The 19420-nt window shown below is 39.1% G+C and overlaps 1 protein-coding gene across 3 annotated transcripts in view; it reads left to right on the top strand.

Moving 5' to 3' along the window:
* NECTIN3 (nectin cell adhesion molecule 3) overlaps nt 1-19420 on the top strand; it is a 135076-nt gene that overhangs the window by 66805 nt on the left and 48851 nt on the right. For all 3 annotated transcript variants that reach the window (XM_059720534.1, XM_059720533.1, XM_059720535.1), the window contains exons 3-5: nt 2498-2794; nt 5352-5469; nt 9157-9308. In XM_059720534.1, the coding sequence (XP_059576517.1) occupies nt 2498-2794; nt 5352-5469; nt 9157-9308 (567 nt within the window). The remainder of the gene's footprint in view (nt 1-2497; nt 2795-5351; nt 5470-9156; nt 9309-19420) is intronic.

Below are 19420 nucleotides of genomic sequence, written 5' to 3'. Positions count from 1 at the left end.
TGTTTAGAGTTCAGTTTTTAACTAGTTTAACCTGTGCTCATGCTTACAGTTTAAGATCAGCTCATGCTTTCTCCTTTTGCCCCTCTGGATTGGGAAACGGTGTATAAAACATCAGTGTAACTGCTAAAAACAATTATTGCACTCATTTTAGTTCAGGTGAGTAAGTATTTTGACTGTGATTGTGATTGATACTGAATGAAGACGTAGAGCACTTGAGATCTTGCTTAAAGATTCTTCAGATGTCATGTAGAGTATGATGCCCAAGTCAGAGCAGGCTACACTTTTTAATCTTTTGTTCCCATTGGCTAGGTCCAGACATTCAAAAAGCCTGAAGCAGGATTAAGTTGCGTGTTTTTCTGTAAGCGGTGTAGCTTAGATCAGTAGTAAACAGAATATGCGTTTGCCCTTTGATGGGAGGATGGCAAATCTTAAGTTGGGTTCCCCATTTTTAAACCAGCCTATGTGTGCCAAACTTCTCTTCTATGACAAGTATAGACTAGTTTCTGATCCCTTATACTAGTGAAAGTATAATGTCTGTACCTGGTCTTCAAGAGCAGGGGCCCAACTTGACTGGGCCATATCTCTCTTCTATAGCTGCATCTCTTTATCTGGCTTAAGCAGTCCAGTGCTCTGTTGTGGATGCTTCCTTAGGTATGTGTTTAAAGCCTGGGGACCTTTGGAATCCATATGTTTACAAGCTTCTCCTACTCTGTAGATCTATAGTTGTACTTGAGGGGAGGCAGGGGAAAGGGAACCTGCATTTTGGTTGATTCCTCTAAAATATCAACTCTCTTTTTAAAGAGAATTTAGTTGCCTGGTGGGGAGAGATGTGGAGCAGTATCATACAAACTTTACTAAATCATCTAATCTTTTTTGGGGGGGGGGGAGGGGTAGGGGAGGAATTAAAAAATTAACTTATTCCAAAACATTATCATTAGCTATTGTTAGCATACATTTACAGACCAAAGTAAATGTTATGCAATAGTCATTTTAATTGGTTGAACCAAAAATATGAATATGGTTTCTAACCCAAGATGATTCATAAGTAGCTTAAAAAAAAAATCTCCTAGTCTTTGAAATGAAATGAATAGCCTAGGTGGTCAGAGTAAATGGCCTCCAGTCCTCGATTTAATAAAATTCTTTTTAAGGGTGTTGGTGGTAGAAGATTGTACAGGGGAAATAATCGGAATAACAGAATTTGGTGTCGACTTAAAGCTTGAATTCATTTAGACAGTCAGAACTTTTGAAAAATAATATAAATTAATGCACCAATTCATTAATGACTTTAACTGTTTGGTTTACTGTCTGATTTGCTTCTGAGACATTTAATGGTAGCAGTATAGTTCAAACTTTTCCTCGGGTCGTTGGCTTAGAAATAAGTATATTTAAACAAAAACAAAATATGCCCTCCCCCCCCCCCCCAAAAAATAAAAAAAAAACCCACCACCACATGCATACAATTGTTTACAAACTCAGTCCACGTGCAACTTCCTCTTTCTTATCTGGCTTAAAAAAAATGTCTGCATATGCATGTAGTTAGCTCTAAGGCTGTGATAGATGCATCATATTCAGTCTAAGAATGTTGGTCTTCCATGTCCAATGTGAAATGGGTTTCAGTTTTGTATCGTTTGTATAGAATCAGTTGAAACAGGTATTTAAACAGAGTCTCAGTGTGAAGAAAGAAGTTGAACTTAATGTAGAAAGTCTTGTCAGCTGAGCATCTTGGAAAAGGTGAAATGTGACAGAAGCCCAGAATAGCACTTTTTTTGTAGGGCCTGGTGGATTAGAAACTCGGCCATTCTTAAAGCACAATTTTGATAGAGGGTTTGAAGCTTGTTTTCTTTGCTGGTGTTGTCCTCACAGATAACTCATGGGTAGTATGTTAGATGTTGAGTTCCTGCAGTGAAAACAACGAATCTCTCTAATCCAGAGGCTGGTACCCTAGAAAAGTCTGACCCAGCCTGGGGCAACATAGATGATGGGGATGCACACAGCTGCACCAAGCTGCCCATCCTCTTTGCAGGTCCCTCTTCCAAAGTCCTCCTTGCTGTTCTCATGCCTGTGCCTAACTGTTACTGCAAAGGGGCTGGATATCTGTACCATGTGCAAATGGCTTGAGCCCTCTTGGGTTGGAAATTTGCAGCCTGTGGATGCCTACCCCTGTACTAATCAACTTGACTAATAGATTTTTACTGCAAATGTCAGAAAACTATTTTGTACTTCTGGAGATTTCAATATATTAATATCCAAACTAATGAAACCTTGAAGTTCAGATAACTGACTAGGTAAACAGTGAGGAGTAAGAGGCAGGATGGGGCTTCAGTTTAAGTTGTCAATTGTTAGTATATTGGATGTTACTTGGTACTTAATGTCCTGTTTTTAACTGGTGGTTGATGTACTTCATTTTGAAATGAGGGGTATGTGCATTTCAGTACTCCCTCTGCCCATTGTTTTCTCTCATTCTCATCTGAAAATGTAACTTTTTTTTTTCTAATAGTTGAACCCACTGTGAGCCTTACAAAGGGACCAAACTCTTTAATAGATGGTGAAAATCAGACAGTAGCAGCCATTTGTACAGCAGCCACTGGGAAACCTGCTGCAGATGTTGATTGGGAAGGAGGCCTTGGTGAAATGGAATCTAGTTCAACTTCCTTTCCAAATGAAACAGTGACAGTTGTAAGTCAATATAAAATCATTCCTACCAGATTTGCAAGAGGAAGACGTATAACTTGTGTTGTAAAGCACCCAGCTTTGGAAAAGGAGATAAGATATTCTTACGTGCTGGACATCCAATGTAAGTATCAAGCATTAGTGTTGCTATTTAAATGAGTTATAATTACTTGTATTGGATTTACTACTAAACTTTTGTACAAGATACCAAACTCATTTAAAAAAGAAATTAAAAACAAGAATTAGTTTTACAAATGGGTACATAAAAATGCACACAAAATGACTTGACCAAGAATATGCAGTAGCGACTGGCAGACTAGGAAACAGAATTAATAGATTCTTGAGTTTGTCCTAAACTTCAGACTCTAAGGCATGCTGCCACTTGATTACCTGTTTACCTGAGAGATGAAGAGTCATCCCCTGTCCCCCTCTGAAATATGACTACTGTTACAACCATTTTTAAATTGGGCTTCAGTTCGTCAGCTGTACAATTCTTAAATGTAACAAATATTTACCATTTCAGGCAAAGGAAGCATTGAAAAATGCTTAAAATGGCAATTGTCATTCTAAATTAGAAATAATGCTTGGGGTGAAATTCTGGTGAACTTCATGAATGAGGAAACCCCAGGGACTGAACAGTTTACGTAAAGATGCAACTACACAATGGGTAGAATGGAAATAAGATCTCCTTTATTAGCGCAGATCCTTTAGTTGTGGTCTCAGAGAAGAAAAATTCTTTATCAGTTAATACCCTGTTTAATTCAGCTGCAAAAATGTTATTAACAAAGATTAGAAGTATTTTTTGTCCTCGAACCTGTGTGTAACCAGAGAGCCTCCATCATTCTCCATGTAGTATCTTTAACTACAGTAACCAACATATTTGATTACCCTTTAGTAGACATAAGGGCACAGATAACAGGTTAAACAAAACAGAAGAAACTGAGGCACACTTGAGTTGGTCAAAATACTCAGGGGAGATGAAGATGCACCTAAAATGGAAAGTGCTTAGAGGGCCTAAACCAGAAAAGAAAGGGGTAAGATTGAAGGGCCTGTGGAAAAATAGTGGCACTTTTGGCAAGAGGCCAGAAAATGTTTGTAGGTGGTGCCATTTTACTCCTTAAGCAAGTTCTTAATGTTGTAAAACCTGTTTCGATAAAGGTTTAATAGAAGACTAGGCATACTAGGAGTTCAGTAAACTGATTTTAGTACTGTAGTGGGGGATAGGAGGGAGGGAGAGTCAGGTAATTGTCTGCCTTCCAATGAATACCATTTTAAATAAGCCTCCACTTTGACTTCATTTACCCAACAAACATTTAATAACACCTAGCCATAATGGTAGGTATATTTTGTTACAAACCTGGCAGGGATTAATAAAGTAAGTGCAATATACAGGACAAAAGTAAAATACTCTTCCTGTTACTGGAAGTGGTGGACCCATTAACTACACCAGGAAAAGCGGCAGTGGCTGTCATCTTAACTGAAGAAGATTGCTCTGCCTAGCAATGGAGACTTAATACACACTTTGAGCATCCTTTAATCACGTGCTTGGGGCCACATTCAACATACTTCAAAAAAGTTTTACTCTTGAAAAAGTTAAACCTTCAGTTCATGTAACAACTAAACTACGATTCTGTGTTTTTAGTTTCTAGGACTTAGAGTGGTGTGTTACTTTTCTTATTTATTCCCTCCAAATAAAATGAATCCTTTTTTTCTGCCCAAAACCACTTTAAAGACACAATTTTAGCCAGTGAAGCCATGTCCAAGTTGCTCCTAAAATATGTTAGTGTTACTAGTGTGATTCTATTAGGTGTTCTTTCAAGAAAAATTCAGGAAATGTAGCAATGTGAAAAGTCCATTTTGCAAGAGTCCATCCTACCATATCTGCGTGTCAGATGCAAACTAAATTATTTGTCACTTTGCATGTCTGTTAACCTTTTGTGCTTGTTAACTTGTCTGCTAACCTCTTGCTATACATTTCATGCAGGAAATTTATTTTAAACAGAAGTTCTAAATTTCTGCCTTTTAACCTCTTGTAAATAAATTGGATAAGTGTCATTTGCATTATGAGGCTTAAAAAATAATTAAAAAACCCTGCCAGTCTGGGCATGTAATGTGCTGCAATTGACTGCTTCCTTTGAGATGTTTCTAATGCTGGTGTTTATTTCTCACCCTGTTTCTACTCTTAAAACAGAACAACAACAAAATTAAACAGCTACCTGGCCCAGAAGAGAGACAAATAGACTTAAATTACCATATTTTCTCAATAACAAGCCCTTTTTTCCAAGAATTAGCTGCTTAGAATCGGTGTGCATATTTACACAGGATGAAAATTTCTTCTGCTTACTGGGCAAAACTGAAGTCTGCATGCAATCTATTAGCTGTCCTCCCTCGCTGCTGCTACTTAGTTTTACTACAAGGAAAGATCTTTGTTCCTTCTTTCTGCCTTTCAAAAAAACAAATGATGGGGGGGGATCTTATTCTGGGACACACTCAATTTGAGAAATTGTCCAACTTCCATATTGCTTAGCTAGTTCTTCAGGCAGGAGGACTCTTACATACTAGAAGTCTTAAATATTGCCATCTAGTCTCTTAAATATTATATGGTGCATGCTTGAATCTAAACTGTTTTTAACAGATTTTTCTTAATTATTGGCCCACTAAGATACCTTTTTTAATAATAGATGCCCCTGAAGTTTCAGTGACTGGCTATGATGGAAATTGGTTCATTGGAAGAGAGAATGTTCAACTTAGGTGCAATGCTGATTCTAATCCACTACCTATGGAATTTACCTGGACCAGGTAAGTATTACTAAAATATTTTTGTTGCCTTGAATAAAGCTTGAAGCCACTTAAGGGCAGGCATTTAAAAATGTTTGTTTCTCTATGGCTTTTTCCTCTATATATGCTTCTGTTCACAATATAGTCGTTTGTGTGTATTTAGTTTCAGGAAAATGCAGGTAATATACCATGGCTCACATCAAGGCATCAGTCAGCTTTAAAGGGAAAATTGATACAGTTTTGAAGTGGACTGTTTCACAAAAGATGATGGAAAAGGGGAAAAATAGGCTGGTTGAAAAATGTGGGAGGCAAACTTTAATATGGAAGCTTTTGTACTCCTGGTTAGTACTTGAGGGATAAAGGATTATTCCAAATTTAAGTAGCATTTGGTTTATAACAGTTGTCTTGAGCTTGCAACTGCCAGGCATTTATTTATGTTGTCTCATCTCATTGCGAGTTACAGACTTGCAATTAAATCTGAATCGGACATCTGCACAGACAGGATGTTTTTAATATTTAACATGGTGTATTGACAGTTGGGGTAGAACATGCTCTAAGGCTTCAATAAATTGGCCATGCTCTTAAAGCAGTAGTTCATTATCTATTCCTAGTGTGTTTGAGATGGCTTGTCTATCAAAGAACGAATAAAATCACTTGCTTCTAGAAATCCTGTTGGTTCAGCTACTCTGACGTGGCAGCTAAATATCATTAACATTTTGTGGATGGCCCTATTATGTGTTTTGCCATATGGAATTTGCTACCATGACAGCACTACCTGCACCACAAGGAAGAGACTTGAAACGCATGGGTCAATTGCCTTTTTTAAAGCATCCTAAAATCTTTGGACAATTGTAAAACAAACAAACAAAAATGTAACATACTTGGCATAAATTAGCAATTCTGCAAAGGAGCCATTAATATTTTGTAGAAATGTGACGTATGAATTTGACAAGCTGCTTCTATTTTTTATTACTGTTGATGGCTTCCTTGATAAGTGTGAAGGAACAAAAATTTTATCCAGTAAGCTGTTCTGAATGGCTAGCAACAGCAGCAGCGAAAAAACTGAAGCCCTTTAAAACTTGCAGGAAACGCTCTTAACAGTTGAGTCATAACTAAATTTAACTGAGCAATATATGTAAATATCAATATTATAACAGAGGTACTAGGGTTTGTTGGGGTGTTTTTTGTTTTTTATAATATTGGTATTGCATTGCAAGCACTTTAAGTGGGGGGGGTGGGGGTGGAGGGAACTACTGTGGCCACTATGTAGCTAAATCCTGAAACTTCTCTGGCTGGTTAATTCACAAGTTGCTTTAAAGATGCAGTAGTGCAACAATTTTCTTTTTTGAAGAAGAGATCTAAAGTAAATCCTATAGAGTAATGGTGTCTGTCTGTCTGTCATTTTAAGTTTTGTGTTGTGTTCTGTAATAAAATATTTAAAAATTTTCTCACATCAAAGTATTTTTCCAGTTTGTTTAGTATGAACATTAAAGCAGCTCTAATGTACGCATACATGTATACACAAGTTAAAAGTGAAACGCTGCAAACTGATACAGGGAAAAACAAAACAAGGGTTTTTTATAAATGTGAAAATGAGTATATGGAGGTTTGAAACTGAATGTTGGTCAAACAAGATGGAGCAAAAGATGTTTCCTAAGTCAAAACAGGCTACCTTTTTAATGTCAGGGTTTGCTGTCCAAAGAGGAGAACTAATAGCTAGGTCACTTCCCTTGATAGCACTTCAATTCAATATGAATCTGATCTGCCCAGCAGCATCTGACAAAACAGGTGATGTAGAAATCTGAACCCAGACCAAAATACACATGAAATAGGTTGCCATATTTCATGAACCTGTCTATTTCAGGGAAACTTAATCTTGGCTTTTTGTTACAAGGGGAAAGGATGCAAAGCTAAGTATTAATAATAGCACAGTTACTGCTTAGTCTGAATCGCATGGAGGTAGTTGACCAGACTCATGCCTGGTGAGATATTACTTGTTGCAGACATTATGGAAAATTTGGTGTAGAATGAGGCAATGTTTCTGCAATGGAATAACAGTGCTAAATTTCTTCGTTACGGACAGTAACTTGTAGAATTAACCTGCTGTTATGATAGGCAAATGCTGTGACTTGATTCATAAGGTAGAAAAAATCATAAAAGTTTGAGCTGAATATTACCCAGTAAGATGGAAAGAAAGAAGCCATGTATAAAGATATATGGGCAAAATCCCTCACAAACAAATCTTCCTTGTCAATTCAGTTGAATCAGTAAGAATGAACTGGTCTTAATTACAACAGCAAGACCATCTTTAACTTGTAAGATGCAGCTTTCTGCTGATTCAGTTGGTACTTGTACAATACTGTATGCTTGTAGATAAGTCACTAGGGATTGTTTCTTTTGCTGGGCTATGGATAACTATAACCATAACTAGCTAACAGTTGGTGAGATTTTTTGAATTAAAGTATGTTTGCATGTGTTGCCTGAATCTACAGCACTAATGAAAAGTTGTCTTTTGCCTGTCTGCTGAGGTCAACACCCTGCTTGGGGAAACTGATTTGCTGAGATGTTAAGTCTGAAAGAACCTGCTGGCTGCCATTGGGTTAAAATATTAATGGTATCCACACATCAAAATGTTTAGAAGTGTTCAACAAAAAATAGGGTTCCTTTAGTGTTGTTCATGCAAACTAAAGATTTGTTAGATGAAATGGCTGTGCATGCATGTAGAACTGTTGCAGATAATGAAAAGTATGGAAGAGAAGGAAGGAGCTTTCATTCCAGGCCTTTGACAGAACTCCATCCTTTGGGTGAGAGTATGGGACCGTTGATAGTATGGCTCTGATGAACTTAACTGACATAGATGAGTGGGGTGGTCCTTACAGCTAAGAAACTTGGTTTTAGATTTTGTGACTGCAACAATATTTAATTTATATTTAGCCAGCCATTTAACTTTTTAACTTGATCATCAACTGTTTCATAACATAACATTGAAATATTGGTGACTTGAATTGCCTTTTAAGTAAAGCAGCTCCCCTGAGTTGAGCTGGGAGAATAGACTTGATGTACTAGAGGCCCTTAATAGATCTTCATTCTTGCAAAAAGCAGGAGAAAATGCCACTAACTAACAATTTTATATAAAAAGCTTGAAATACTCCATCCAGTTTTAAGGTTGTGCTATTTTTCTCTTTACTAGAGATTTAACCTAAGGTTATTTGACCTGAATACATGACTGTTAGCCTTTTCCTCTGACGTTTTCTTTCTTTCTTTATTCGTGAAGCTTTCTTTCTTTCTTTCTTTCTTTTCTTTCTTTCTTTCTTTCTTTCTTTCTTCTTTCTTTCTTTTTCTTTCTTTCTTTAGAAATAGAATAAAAAGTTAACTTGCATAATGCATCACAGCCACATTGTTGCTTAAGAAACTCATAACAATAGCACTAGCCAATAATTACAACTTATACCCAACTTTGAGGTATAGAACCTAAACAAAGGAACCTTGCACAACAATTAATGGTTGTGGCTGCTTAATTGAAAGTTATTGATGTTTGTTAAGCATTTTACCAAAATGTGGCTGTTGATGCTTTATGAAAGTTAACTTTTTTTTATTTCTAAAGGAAGAGAACTTTAGATGATCTTGGCTGCAAGTAATAGTCGGACGAACTGTTATCAAAACTAAACTAGTAGGATACTAACTGCCTTTAAACACTTTCTAATCTAGGCTGGATGGGCAATGGCCTGAAGGCTTACTGTCTATAAACAATACTCTGCATTTCAACAGCCCACTAACTTACAATTACACTGGGACTTACATCTGTAGGGTGACAAATTCCCTTGGTCAAAGAAGCGATCAAAAGACTATCTACATATTAGGTGAGTGGTTTCTTTTTTGGTTTTTTAAAAAATTTCTTTAATCTCTATTCCCTCTCCTGTTTCTTCCCCCTTCCCCCTCACCCCCCCCCCCCAAAAAAAAAAACAACCCCAAACCCCCCAAGCTTTTAAAAAACTTTTGGAAAGATGATTATCAAGATAAAGAACTAGGTATTTAGTAAAGTGCTTCAGCTATGTCATAAGAGAAGTGTCTGAAATTCAACTCATATTGATTTGGAAATTGATATAGAACAAAAACGGGAGGAAGAAAAAAGTTTCTGGTAGCAATATGATAAAAATATAATAGTGCGAGTATTGCTGCTTTCCATTATACATTCACTTTCTGTGTAGGTACTTAAACTGCATCTGAGAATTTCATTGTGATACTACCAAATTCTAAAGAAGTATACAAGCTAGGAGCCCTGTCTTGGAAGATAGTACCTTAGAAATATGATTCAAATAAGAAAATCTGCTAAGCAGCACAAGGGGAATGGAATCCAATCACAGAATTGGAGAATGAGTATATTAAGAAGACAAAACCCACATCGTGGTTTATGAATGGACTTGGATGTCCCTTTAAAGGACTAGTGATGTGAGGACTCACTTTAAAGAGTGAGGCTCTTTACACTTAAGAATGCAACAGAATTGCCTGTCATTGTTTGCAGCTATGAAATTTAGTAAGAAAGCAACTTTTTGTGTTGCTATCAAGAAGAGTACATATAAAACTTCATACAGATGTCTGTCAAGTCTCAGCACTTCAGCAAACCTCTCTTGCAGAATATGACGATGCGGAGAGCACATTCTTTATCATTAGTATGTGAATAAGAAACTTTAAATACTGAGCTCTGTCATGTGCGAGATGGAAGGTGAGGGGACTAGGTGTGAATAGATGAATCTGCCAGTATGGATGGATGAAATTCTAATGAATCTAAATTTTGATAAATACTGTATCTAAAAATATGCCAGAGATCAAGACCTCAAGAATCTTGGTTCTGTGACAAACCAAGCTTAAACAATTGGTACGTCCATGAGGATATGTCAACATGGTGAAAGATGGATTGTATTCTTCATTGAAGTTTCAGGGAAAGGTGGAACAAAGCTATCCCAAGGATTTAAAAGATGATCTTTAAATATCCAGAAGAATTAAACATATTTTTTCTAAAAGCAGTAATTCTGGGGTATTTCAATTCTACAAGATGTGACAGCAAGAATATTTTTAACAAATAAAGAGCTGCAGTCCTCTGGCCATTTGTTGTTACATGCGTCATCTTCAAGACTGGAGTTAGAGTAGGAAAGATGTATGTATAATCAAAAAACAAGTAAGACTACTGATTATTGCTAATCTACTGATGCTGAAGTTGACTTTTCATGCTTTTTGAAGGAAACGTGTTAAGTTTTTTTTTTTTATTTAAATGGCTTTTATGGCGGAGTTGTTTTGTTTGTTTGTTTTGGTCTAACCCTTAACTTGAAGAACAAATGTATCTTTTTTTTTTTTTCACTTGGATTGTAAAACCAACTAACTTCTGCCTGCTACCTAAGTAGCTTAGTAGCACGGGTTTGTCATCTTAACAGTACTGCAGGTAGGAGGTAGAATTTTAAAATATGGGTGTACAGTAAAATGTACTTGGTGCACCATTTTCTGCAAACTAGTAGTCAATTCACTGTGTCGATCTCTTAAGCTTTCAACTGTTTATTTTAGATGTTTTTCATCTAAAGTAAGAAAATAAGAATTTAAAGAAAATGTAGCAGGGCCTTTTGCTAAGTTGAAGTTGTAAAACTGTACTTCTGTTTGCCATCAGAGAAGTTAGTGGTAGTTAATATAGAAATAGTTGCATACAACTCTGCATTAAGTCTTCCCTTTTAATACTACTGGATAAGGTTTTCTTCTTTTTGTAGTCTCAAAGCTAGATTGCTAGCTGAAACCAGATTTTAAAGCAAAAAGGTTGTTTTATGTAGTATCGTTGTTAAGGTAAGATGTCAGGGACTGCATTACTTGCTATGTTTGATTCTAACCTCCTAGGCTAGGGACAGAAATTACAAACTGATTTAAGTGATCAGAAACCAATTCAGATCTGTAACACAACAGATGTTCAGTGCACACAGACCACTTTCAAAATGGCCAAAACTGGTTTAAAATGAGTCTGGATGGATATAGTATCAGACTTCACTGATTTTCCGCCCCCCCCCCCCCCCCATTTAAATCGGCTTATTGAACTTCTGTCCCAGGTCCTGTCCAGATTCAAGCTAACTCTGTCCCCCAGCAATCCCAGGATGCTTTGCACTTCCCCCTGTAAACCCCTGTGTTGCAGGGTGTATGGGCTAGCCTTTGCCCAAGCTGTCTGTTCCAGCCAAACAGGGAGGTGTGCTTTAGCACCCCCTGGCTTCTGCCCTGGGCCACTGCAGGCATGTGGCGGCTTTTCCAGAATCAAAAGTGAATGTCTGTTCATTTGCTTATCAGTTCACTGTATACAGCTTGAACTAACCTGCAAAGATTGAATAGATTCAACCTCAGGCTTTTTGACTGTCTGTACTTAGCCCTAGTTCACAGGGGGAACTTGCAAGATGTAGCCTCTGTGTGGAATCTAGCAACAACAACCTGATTGGTCCATGGAAGAGCACACAAATTAAGTAGCAGTAGGACTTGAGCAGGCTGTGTTTATAATAGAATTTTGTCAGCTACAGGTTAGAATATCTGGGCGACTTTGTTCTGAGTTGCCTGGCCAGTGCTCCAGACCAAAGTGGAGGGCTGCCAGGCCAAAGTGGCTGGGCTTTTGCATACAGTGATGGTTTTAACTTTTGTTAAGTTTTTTTCTGTTGTTGAATGTGTTGAATGTCCCTGCTAAAGACCATGTAATTTAGGTCTTAATCTGGTTGTTTAATTTTAGTTTCTTAGTTTCATTAGTGAGACTTGTAAACAATTAAGGTACCTGGCATATTTACTTCCATAGGACCACATTCTCCTTTCACAGAAATTAGCTTAATGGAAATAGGGGTGTGTGGGGAGTAGAGGGCCTGATCCTGAATAAGCCAAACTGCCTTGTTCCTCTTTGAGTCAGCAGTGCTTGCTGAATCAACTGAGGGACCATCCAGCTTGAGAAGCAGGGCTGGGCAGTTCCAACAGTATCATCTGATGGCCTAATCCTGATAGAGCTGAACTACCTGGCAGAGCTTCAAACTGGGTGGCACTGCATCTGGCCGCTAGGGGATTAACAGAACAGCCACTAGTTCTTGCCCTGCCTGCCCCCCTCCCACTCCATAGTTGCTTATTTTTTTCCCCGCAACAATATTGTACTTACTGGTATTTTCAAGGCAAGATCTTTTTCTTCATTACAACTTCTAAAAGTTAAAGAATTCTAAACGTAGACCCTTGTCTTATTCCAGGTGAGTGGTAGGTGAGAATGCAGTGTTTAACCCTTAAGTGAAACTCTTAATTCCACCCTCCCCAAGAAAAAAAATCCAGTCCCTGAACTTTCAAGCCTTAACTGGAGCTTAACTGGAGCCTTTGCATCTCAGAGTTCTTGAAGTAAGGAAAGTGTTTTTGTCAGTCAATGAGTGGCTTGTCATCCTTATTTAGGTTTCAGGATTGGGGTTCATAGAGTGGCACCTTGAATTAATATGACAACATTTTTTTTTTTTCTCAATCTCTCTCCTGAATTTTGATGCGACTTGTGGCAAGGAGCTATTCATAACTCATAGATTGCAAGGGACCATTAAATTCATAAAGAAGCAGCAGTTATCTCCCACCTTCTGATATAGGTAGGGTGTTCCTAGGAGTTAAAGAAGATTTCTGGCGGAAATTGACGGGAATGCCATTAAATCTACCCCTGGCATGCTTTGTATGCAGGAAACCAGTCATAGCAGGAATGATGAAAATTCATTTTGCAGAGCAGTTTTGCTCTACTAGTTTGAGTTTAGACCAGTGAGGTCCTTTAAGGGGTGTTGTGGGGTTCCATGCTGAGTTAGCACTGTTTAGATGTGTACACAATTCACAGGATTAAAGCCAAAGATTTCAGGTGGGAATTCGTAGGCCACAACGGGTCAGAATGGTTTTAACACTGTGTTCTTTGCAATAGAAGAATTCTCTATTTTTCTGTAGTCAAGAACTGAGTGCAAACCAATAGCTGGCATTTTCTGAGGGGTGCTTCAAATTTTAAAGATGTTGAGATCCATTGTCTTAGATGCATGGGTTTTGACATAATTGCCTAGAGTTAACTTTCTCCCTTGAAAGTTCATAGTTTCTGTTCACAGGCGCATCCTACGTAAGCCTACAGGAAAAAAAAAGTTTTGCCTCTAGTTGATGCCTTAGAAGTTAGTAAAAGTACAAAGGAACAGTGTTTTACTTCAAAGGGAAGTGGGTATTCAATTCCTGTGGGTTTAGGAAAGGATTAAACAAATGGCGTTTAATTTGGCTTCCATTGTTGCATTTCATGAAGTCATTGCCTGCCTTATGGTTGCTGAAAGACAACTGCATAAAGTCCTGACAACTGTAGGAAGTCATTCAGGTACATAGTGAGTTCAAATCATATCTGGTACAAGAAACTGGGTTCTTGATAACACCGGATTTTAACGAAGAGAGCCTCTACTTTTTCTATATTTGTGAGGCAAGACTTCTGTTTATCTGTATGTGGCTGCCCCGTAAAACTGTTTAGATTGCGAGTAATTAAAAAGCAGAAGTTCCCCGCCCCTTATCTCTCTGGGCCTGTATGTATGGGTTGTTTTGTTTGTTTTCTTATGCATTTATTAAAGATGGATCAATTTAAATAGCTGTCTTGAGCTGTGCAAGTTAGATGGCACTTAAGTGTGCAGACAGATGTGGAAAAATAAAAAAATAAAAAAACCCCAGCACTTTATTGGAAGATGAATCACATCAGTTTGAGCTGGCTCGCCTAGCCTCTGTATAGCTATTGAATAAGAGCACCAAAAACCCCCGCTGAAGCACAAGCTATACAGATGCTGGGGAGCTGGGTCAAACTGGTGTTATTAGCTGCTCTTCTGGTGTGGTTCAGTACCCGCCGAGGTGCAGCGGCTTTAAGCCCAGTTCATGGAAATGGGAGTCTCCTCCCTTGCTTGCTCCAAGGGCCATATGGCTAAGGCAAGCAAAACTCAGGGGCATCTGAACCCCAAGCTTCTGGGCTTGGACTTGCAAGTATGATGCCTGCCAAAGGTTTTGGAAATATCTGAAGCCCCAGGTGGGTGGAGGATGTTTGCTGGTAGCAGGGGCACTTATGGTTCTGGACACTTGGATTTGGAATTAGTTTTGGCTAATTTAGACATGGATACAAATTAAATAAATAAAACTTAAAAAAAAAAGATTCTTCTGAGCATGCTCTGCACTCAATGTGGGGGTGTGCCACCCTGAAAGTAAAGTGCTGGCTCTTTTAGTTTAATTGTTTTGAGTTTGTTTTGTGTGGGTTTTTTCATTTTAGCAAGCAGCCTAAGTGTTCAGAAACAAGTTTAACTCTCGCAAAAAAAAAAAAAGAAGAAAAAAAAGGCCAACAACAGAACAGTTTGTTAGACTTGATATTTATGGTGTAACCCTGCTTACAAGACCTAATATGCAGCCCTTTGAACTCTGACTCAATGAATGAAAAGCATGGTGGGGGACTCTGATTTAATAGTTGGTGGCCATAAAATTGAAAAGCAAGGTGTTATTGCTACACAAATTTAATAGTGTATGTATAGCTGTGTGTGTGTGTGTGTGTGTGTAAGATCAATGCACAAGAAGGGATACTTTGTTTAACCACTTGCCTAACAATTAGAGGTGCATGGATAAAGATTTTTTTGGGCTGATACTGATGGCTGATCTGATTTGCCAATATGCAGCCCAGCATGGTAAATCTGTTGCAGGGGGGAAGGGGAATGGGGGGGGCAGATTGAGGCCCCCATAGGGAGGGAGAGAATGGGGCAGGGATTGGCACTGTACAGCTGGAGTGGAGTCACATGTATGCCTGGGGCAGGCATGGGGCGCACAGGCCCCCCAGAACTGTGCAAAGGGTGGGGGTAGGGTGCCACTGTGGGCTGTTCCCAGCGTGGGGGATGGGACAGGGCAGCACTCAGGGTAGGCAGCAGCAGCAGCACTGGGAGCAGGGGATTTGGGGGTGAGGGGCTGTAGCCCCTGTCTCCCAGTGCCATCACTGCCCCAAGCACAGTCCCAGCCCAGCCCCTGTGCCGTGAAGACCCTGACTTAATGCCTGGAAGTGGCTTTTGACACTGTAGGGCTGCACTCCTGACTGTGCATGCTGCGGCTGCACCCATACAGGTGGTATTTATTGGCAAAGGTATTGGCCATATCAGCCAAAAAAGCAGATTGGTACCAATAAAAGGAAAATTGACATTATTGGCAATCAGTGGCACCCCCTGAGTGCTGCTGCACTCCCTGACAGGCAGCACTCCCCACTTAGGCGATGGGCAGGCAGGGATACTGGTACCTCCCGTGCAAGCGCCGGCCGGGGAGTGGGGGCTCCAAGTGAAGCGCTGCTGGCACTTCTGGGAACACCACTGCTCCCCTCCCCAGTTGGTCTGATTGGCTGTGGGGGAACCCCCCTGATTACTGACTGGCTGCTGGGGGGACCCCACCCCAACTCAGGTGGCACCAGTCACCCATGGTGCCGATACGTTATGGACCAATGATTCAGTGCCCCTCTACTGGCAATCTGAGCAGGTGATTTGGAGATAGGGGATTTCAGTTCACTTGGAGCATCTGCTCAGTCATAGCATCTAGTACTCAAGTGAATTGGCATTGAATATGAATGTCCCAGAACATGATACTGGCTTCTGTGACATTCCATCTAATTTTGGGTTGGAAAAAAAAACAAACTATAATGCAGCCTTGTGGCTAACATGATAGCCATACATACAATGGCTTTAGTATAGAAACAGTAATTTGTAATTGGTGGTAACCCCATGTCTCCAGAGTTGGTAAAATGTTAGACGTGAGCTGAACAGATAGTTTTTAACTTTCTGTGGGTGTTTCTCTAGAGATTGGTAAAGAAAAGTATGTCATCAGGTAGGGGTTTCCCACAACTTACGTTAGTTTGAGAACAATACACTGTCAGAGAGAGGGTATGAATCTAGCTTGATTACCAGATGCCACCCTCTTTGAGTCAGGCTTCTTTCACGTGTCCTGATGACATGTCTTTCCAAGCAATGACTTTCTGAAATTAAGAGACAATTGATCATTCTGATGCCTTCTTAGTTGAAGGCCACAAAAGATGCAGATGACTATTTACTAACTTCTGAACTTGTCAGACTGCCTGTATTTTATCTAGTGAAAATGCTGCATGTCAGTTATATCCTGATTTAAGTGCCCAACAGTATGGCTGTTGGAAATTGGACAGGGACTGCTGTCTACAGGTTCAGAAGATCTTCTTATGAGTTAGGAAGACTTTTGCAAGAAAACTTTCTCCCTTAGGAAAGATGTTCAGTATAAATGAGCTGAACTTGGTGTTGTACTGGGCTTCAGACTAAAGAGTCTGCACCTTAAGCAGACTGATTTTACTTCCCTTGTAAAACGCTCCTAAAACAATGGGAGTGCAGTTAATCTGTGCAGTCCATAGCATAGCATAGCAGTGTTTTTGGACAGAGTGCCAAAAACACCTGCAACCTTGACTTAGTAAGAAGTTGGTGTTCCATGGTTGGATGGCTGAGGAGGTGTGAGGAGCCCAATCCTTGCTGGGGCTGAGCTGCCACAACCCCTTCCCTACCGTCCGTCCCAAGGTGCACATGTCAAGCAAAATGCCTTCATGTGCCATGCTCTGGCACCCGTGCTGGGGGTGCCTACCCCTCTATAGTGTCCTTTGCCCTCTGATGCTTCTTAAAAGACTTTATGACCTGTAAGCAGGAGAACTTAATGCTGCTCCAGCAGTCCTCAGAAGACTTCAATAGAGCCTTTAAATAAGGTCCTTACACTTTTTTTGAAGAGTGCCATTTTAGTGTGCAGCAAAAAAAAAAAACAAATAAGCTTTCAGTTCATGGCCATAATGTAGTACCTGGACCTCTTTTGACATTCTAGTGTGAGAATTTTAATGAATAAATCTATCTTCCCTTTTGATCATGAGGACAGATCTTTTGTTAGTGTCCAGAGCTCTCCTTTTGCTTTGCTGATGGAACTAAACCACTGAGATATCAGGGTGGATCCCATTGTGTATCTTCTCAAAGAAGAAAGTCATTTTATTGAAAGTCACATTTAAAAAGAAAGTTGGCATCCCAGTTTGAAGGAAGTTTTAAACCCATTTTTGTTAAACGTTTGAACACTTTTTCCAGGAAGTGGTGGTATAAAAAGGGATATTTAAAAGTTGTCACAAGTGTGCAATGATCAGGGTTCACTATTGCATTTTACTATTAATCCCTCTAAATCCAGGCTGTAATTGTTAAAAGTTTAACATCTTGTGTAGAGTAGTATCTGGCATGGCAGATGGGTGGGGGAATATAAATGAGAGGGATTTCAAGCATTAACCATTAGGACCTAAAGTGACTTATGAGCAAGCTGTGCTGGAGGAAGCAGGCCTAGCTAGCTTTAGTAGACTTTTAAGAGACACTTAAAGACTGATTTGTTTTCCCAATATTTCAAGTTGCCAGTCTTTATAAAAGAAAACTTGTTAGAATGGTCAAACAAAGCTTTATTCCCTCTATCTTTCACCCTCTCCTGTTTTCTTTTTTTGTTTTCTTGCCACTAGTTTTTTTTTTTTTTCCTCCTAGGAGACTTGCTGTCATAAAGAAACATATCTCATAACTAATTCAATATATGTTGTAATCTTGTCTCCCTAATTCAGTCAGTGTGATACTGTTCTGGTCACTGACAAGTCTGTATTCATTTGATATCCCCTACCCGCAAGGTGAATGCAGTTCTTTTAATGCTACTGATTGATTGCTGGACTATTCCTACAGTTTTGGAAGAAATACTCAGGTGGCATGTCTTGTAATGTAGGGTGGTTTTGTAGGCAGCAAGTGTGTTGCATCACTGCAACAAGTGAACGCTATTGGCCATTGGTCAAGAAATAAATGTACTTATTTCTTGTAGCAATATTTACCCTAACAAGAAGAGTGGGTGAGATGTGGGCCCTATTCTGCTCTACATGCAGATTACATGATCTTGATAAGCCACCCAAAGATTTTGTCCAAGGTGATATCTGAACTCGACCTGAGTTAGCAGAAGAACATAGGGGTATTGTTTCTTAAGCTTTATTCCTTTTTGGTGTAGACATTTTTGTACTTCATGGCAGTGTTTGCTTGCCAGTTAAAGGGGACCATATGTTTTGAAGACTCCATGGTAAACAGTTAAATGCAGAGACTGAACAGGCTATCAGTCTGTATGAAGTTCATGCTATGAAATGTCCAAGCTGGAGCTTCCTTAGTATATGGGCTCTTTCAACCAGAGCCCAGCCACTTTGATAGTCTTCTTGTGAAATCTCCATAAGATAAACCTGTAACATAGCTATCTGGATCTTATACCCATCTCCTATAAAACTCTGATTGTGGAAACATTAAAGAAAATGTCCCATTTCAGAGAGTTGTCTTCCAGTTATTTTCCCATGAGACTTAGAGGTGTTCCTTGAGGTATGTGTGGTCACTACTGCAGAGTTAATACCATGGTGAACTAATCAGTAGACAGGTAGAAATAAAACTTTCAAGTCACTAGAATTCTTGGATGTAGACTCTATTTGCACTAATATTCCATGTTCTTTCTCTTGGACTTCTGCACTGTGGACCATGTAGTAGACATGAAACTGAGAAGCAGCTTTTTCAGTAGCTAGATGAGGGGGAGTTGGAATGCATCAAACAAGCAAACCCCCCCCCCCCCCCAAAAAAAAACAAAACAAAAAAAGGCTTGTGTATAAAACTTGGGTTTTTCACACTCATGGTATGAAAGGCTGTGTGGGGAACTTGGAGGTTTTTCCAGTAATTTGATTTCAAAATATTTTTCACCAGTGGAAGCTTGCAAAGTGAATAGTAACAACACTTTGTTGAAGACAGGCAATTCTGTGCTAGAGTGACTGAAAAAAAAGAAGATAATTAAAGAAATGGAAGACTAGCCAAAGTAAAGGTGATTTAAAACTATTCAAATGATTGGTGTGCCTTAATTTTCAGACACCCATCTTTATATTATTAATAAAGTT

Source organism: Alligator mississippiensis, chromosome 1, assembly GCF_030867095.1.
Source record: "Alligator mississippiensis isolate rAllMis1 chromosome 1, rAllMis1, whole genome shotgun sequence".
Lineage (NCBI taxonomy): Eukaryota > Metazoa > Chordata > Crocodylia > Alligatoridae > Alligator > Alligator mississippiensis.
Note: the sequence above shows the minus strand (reverse complement) of the source record. Positions and strands in the feature narration are given on the sequence as shown.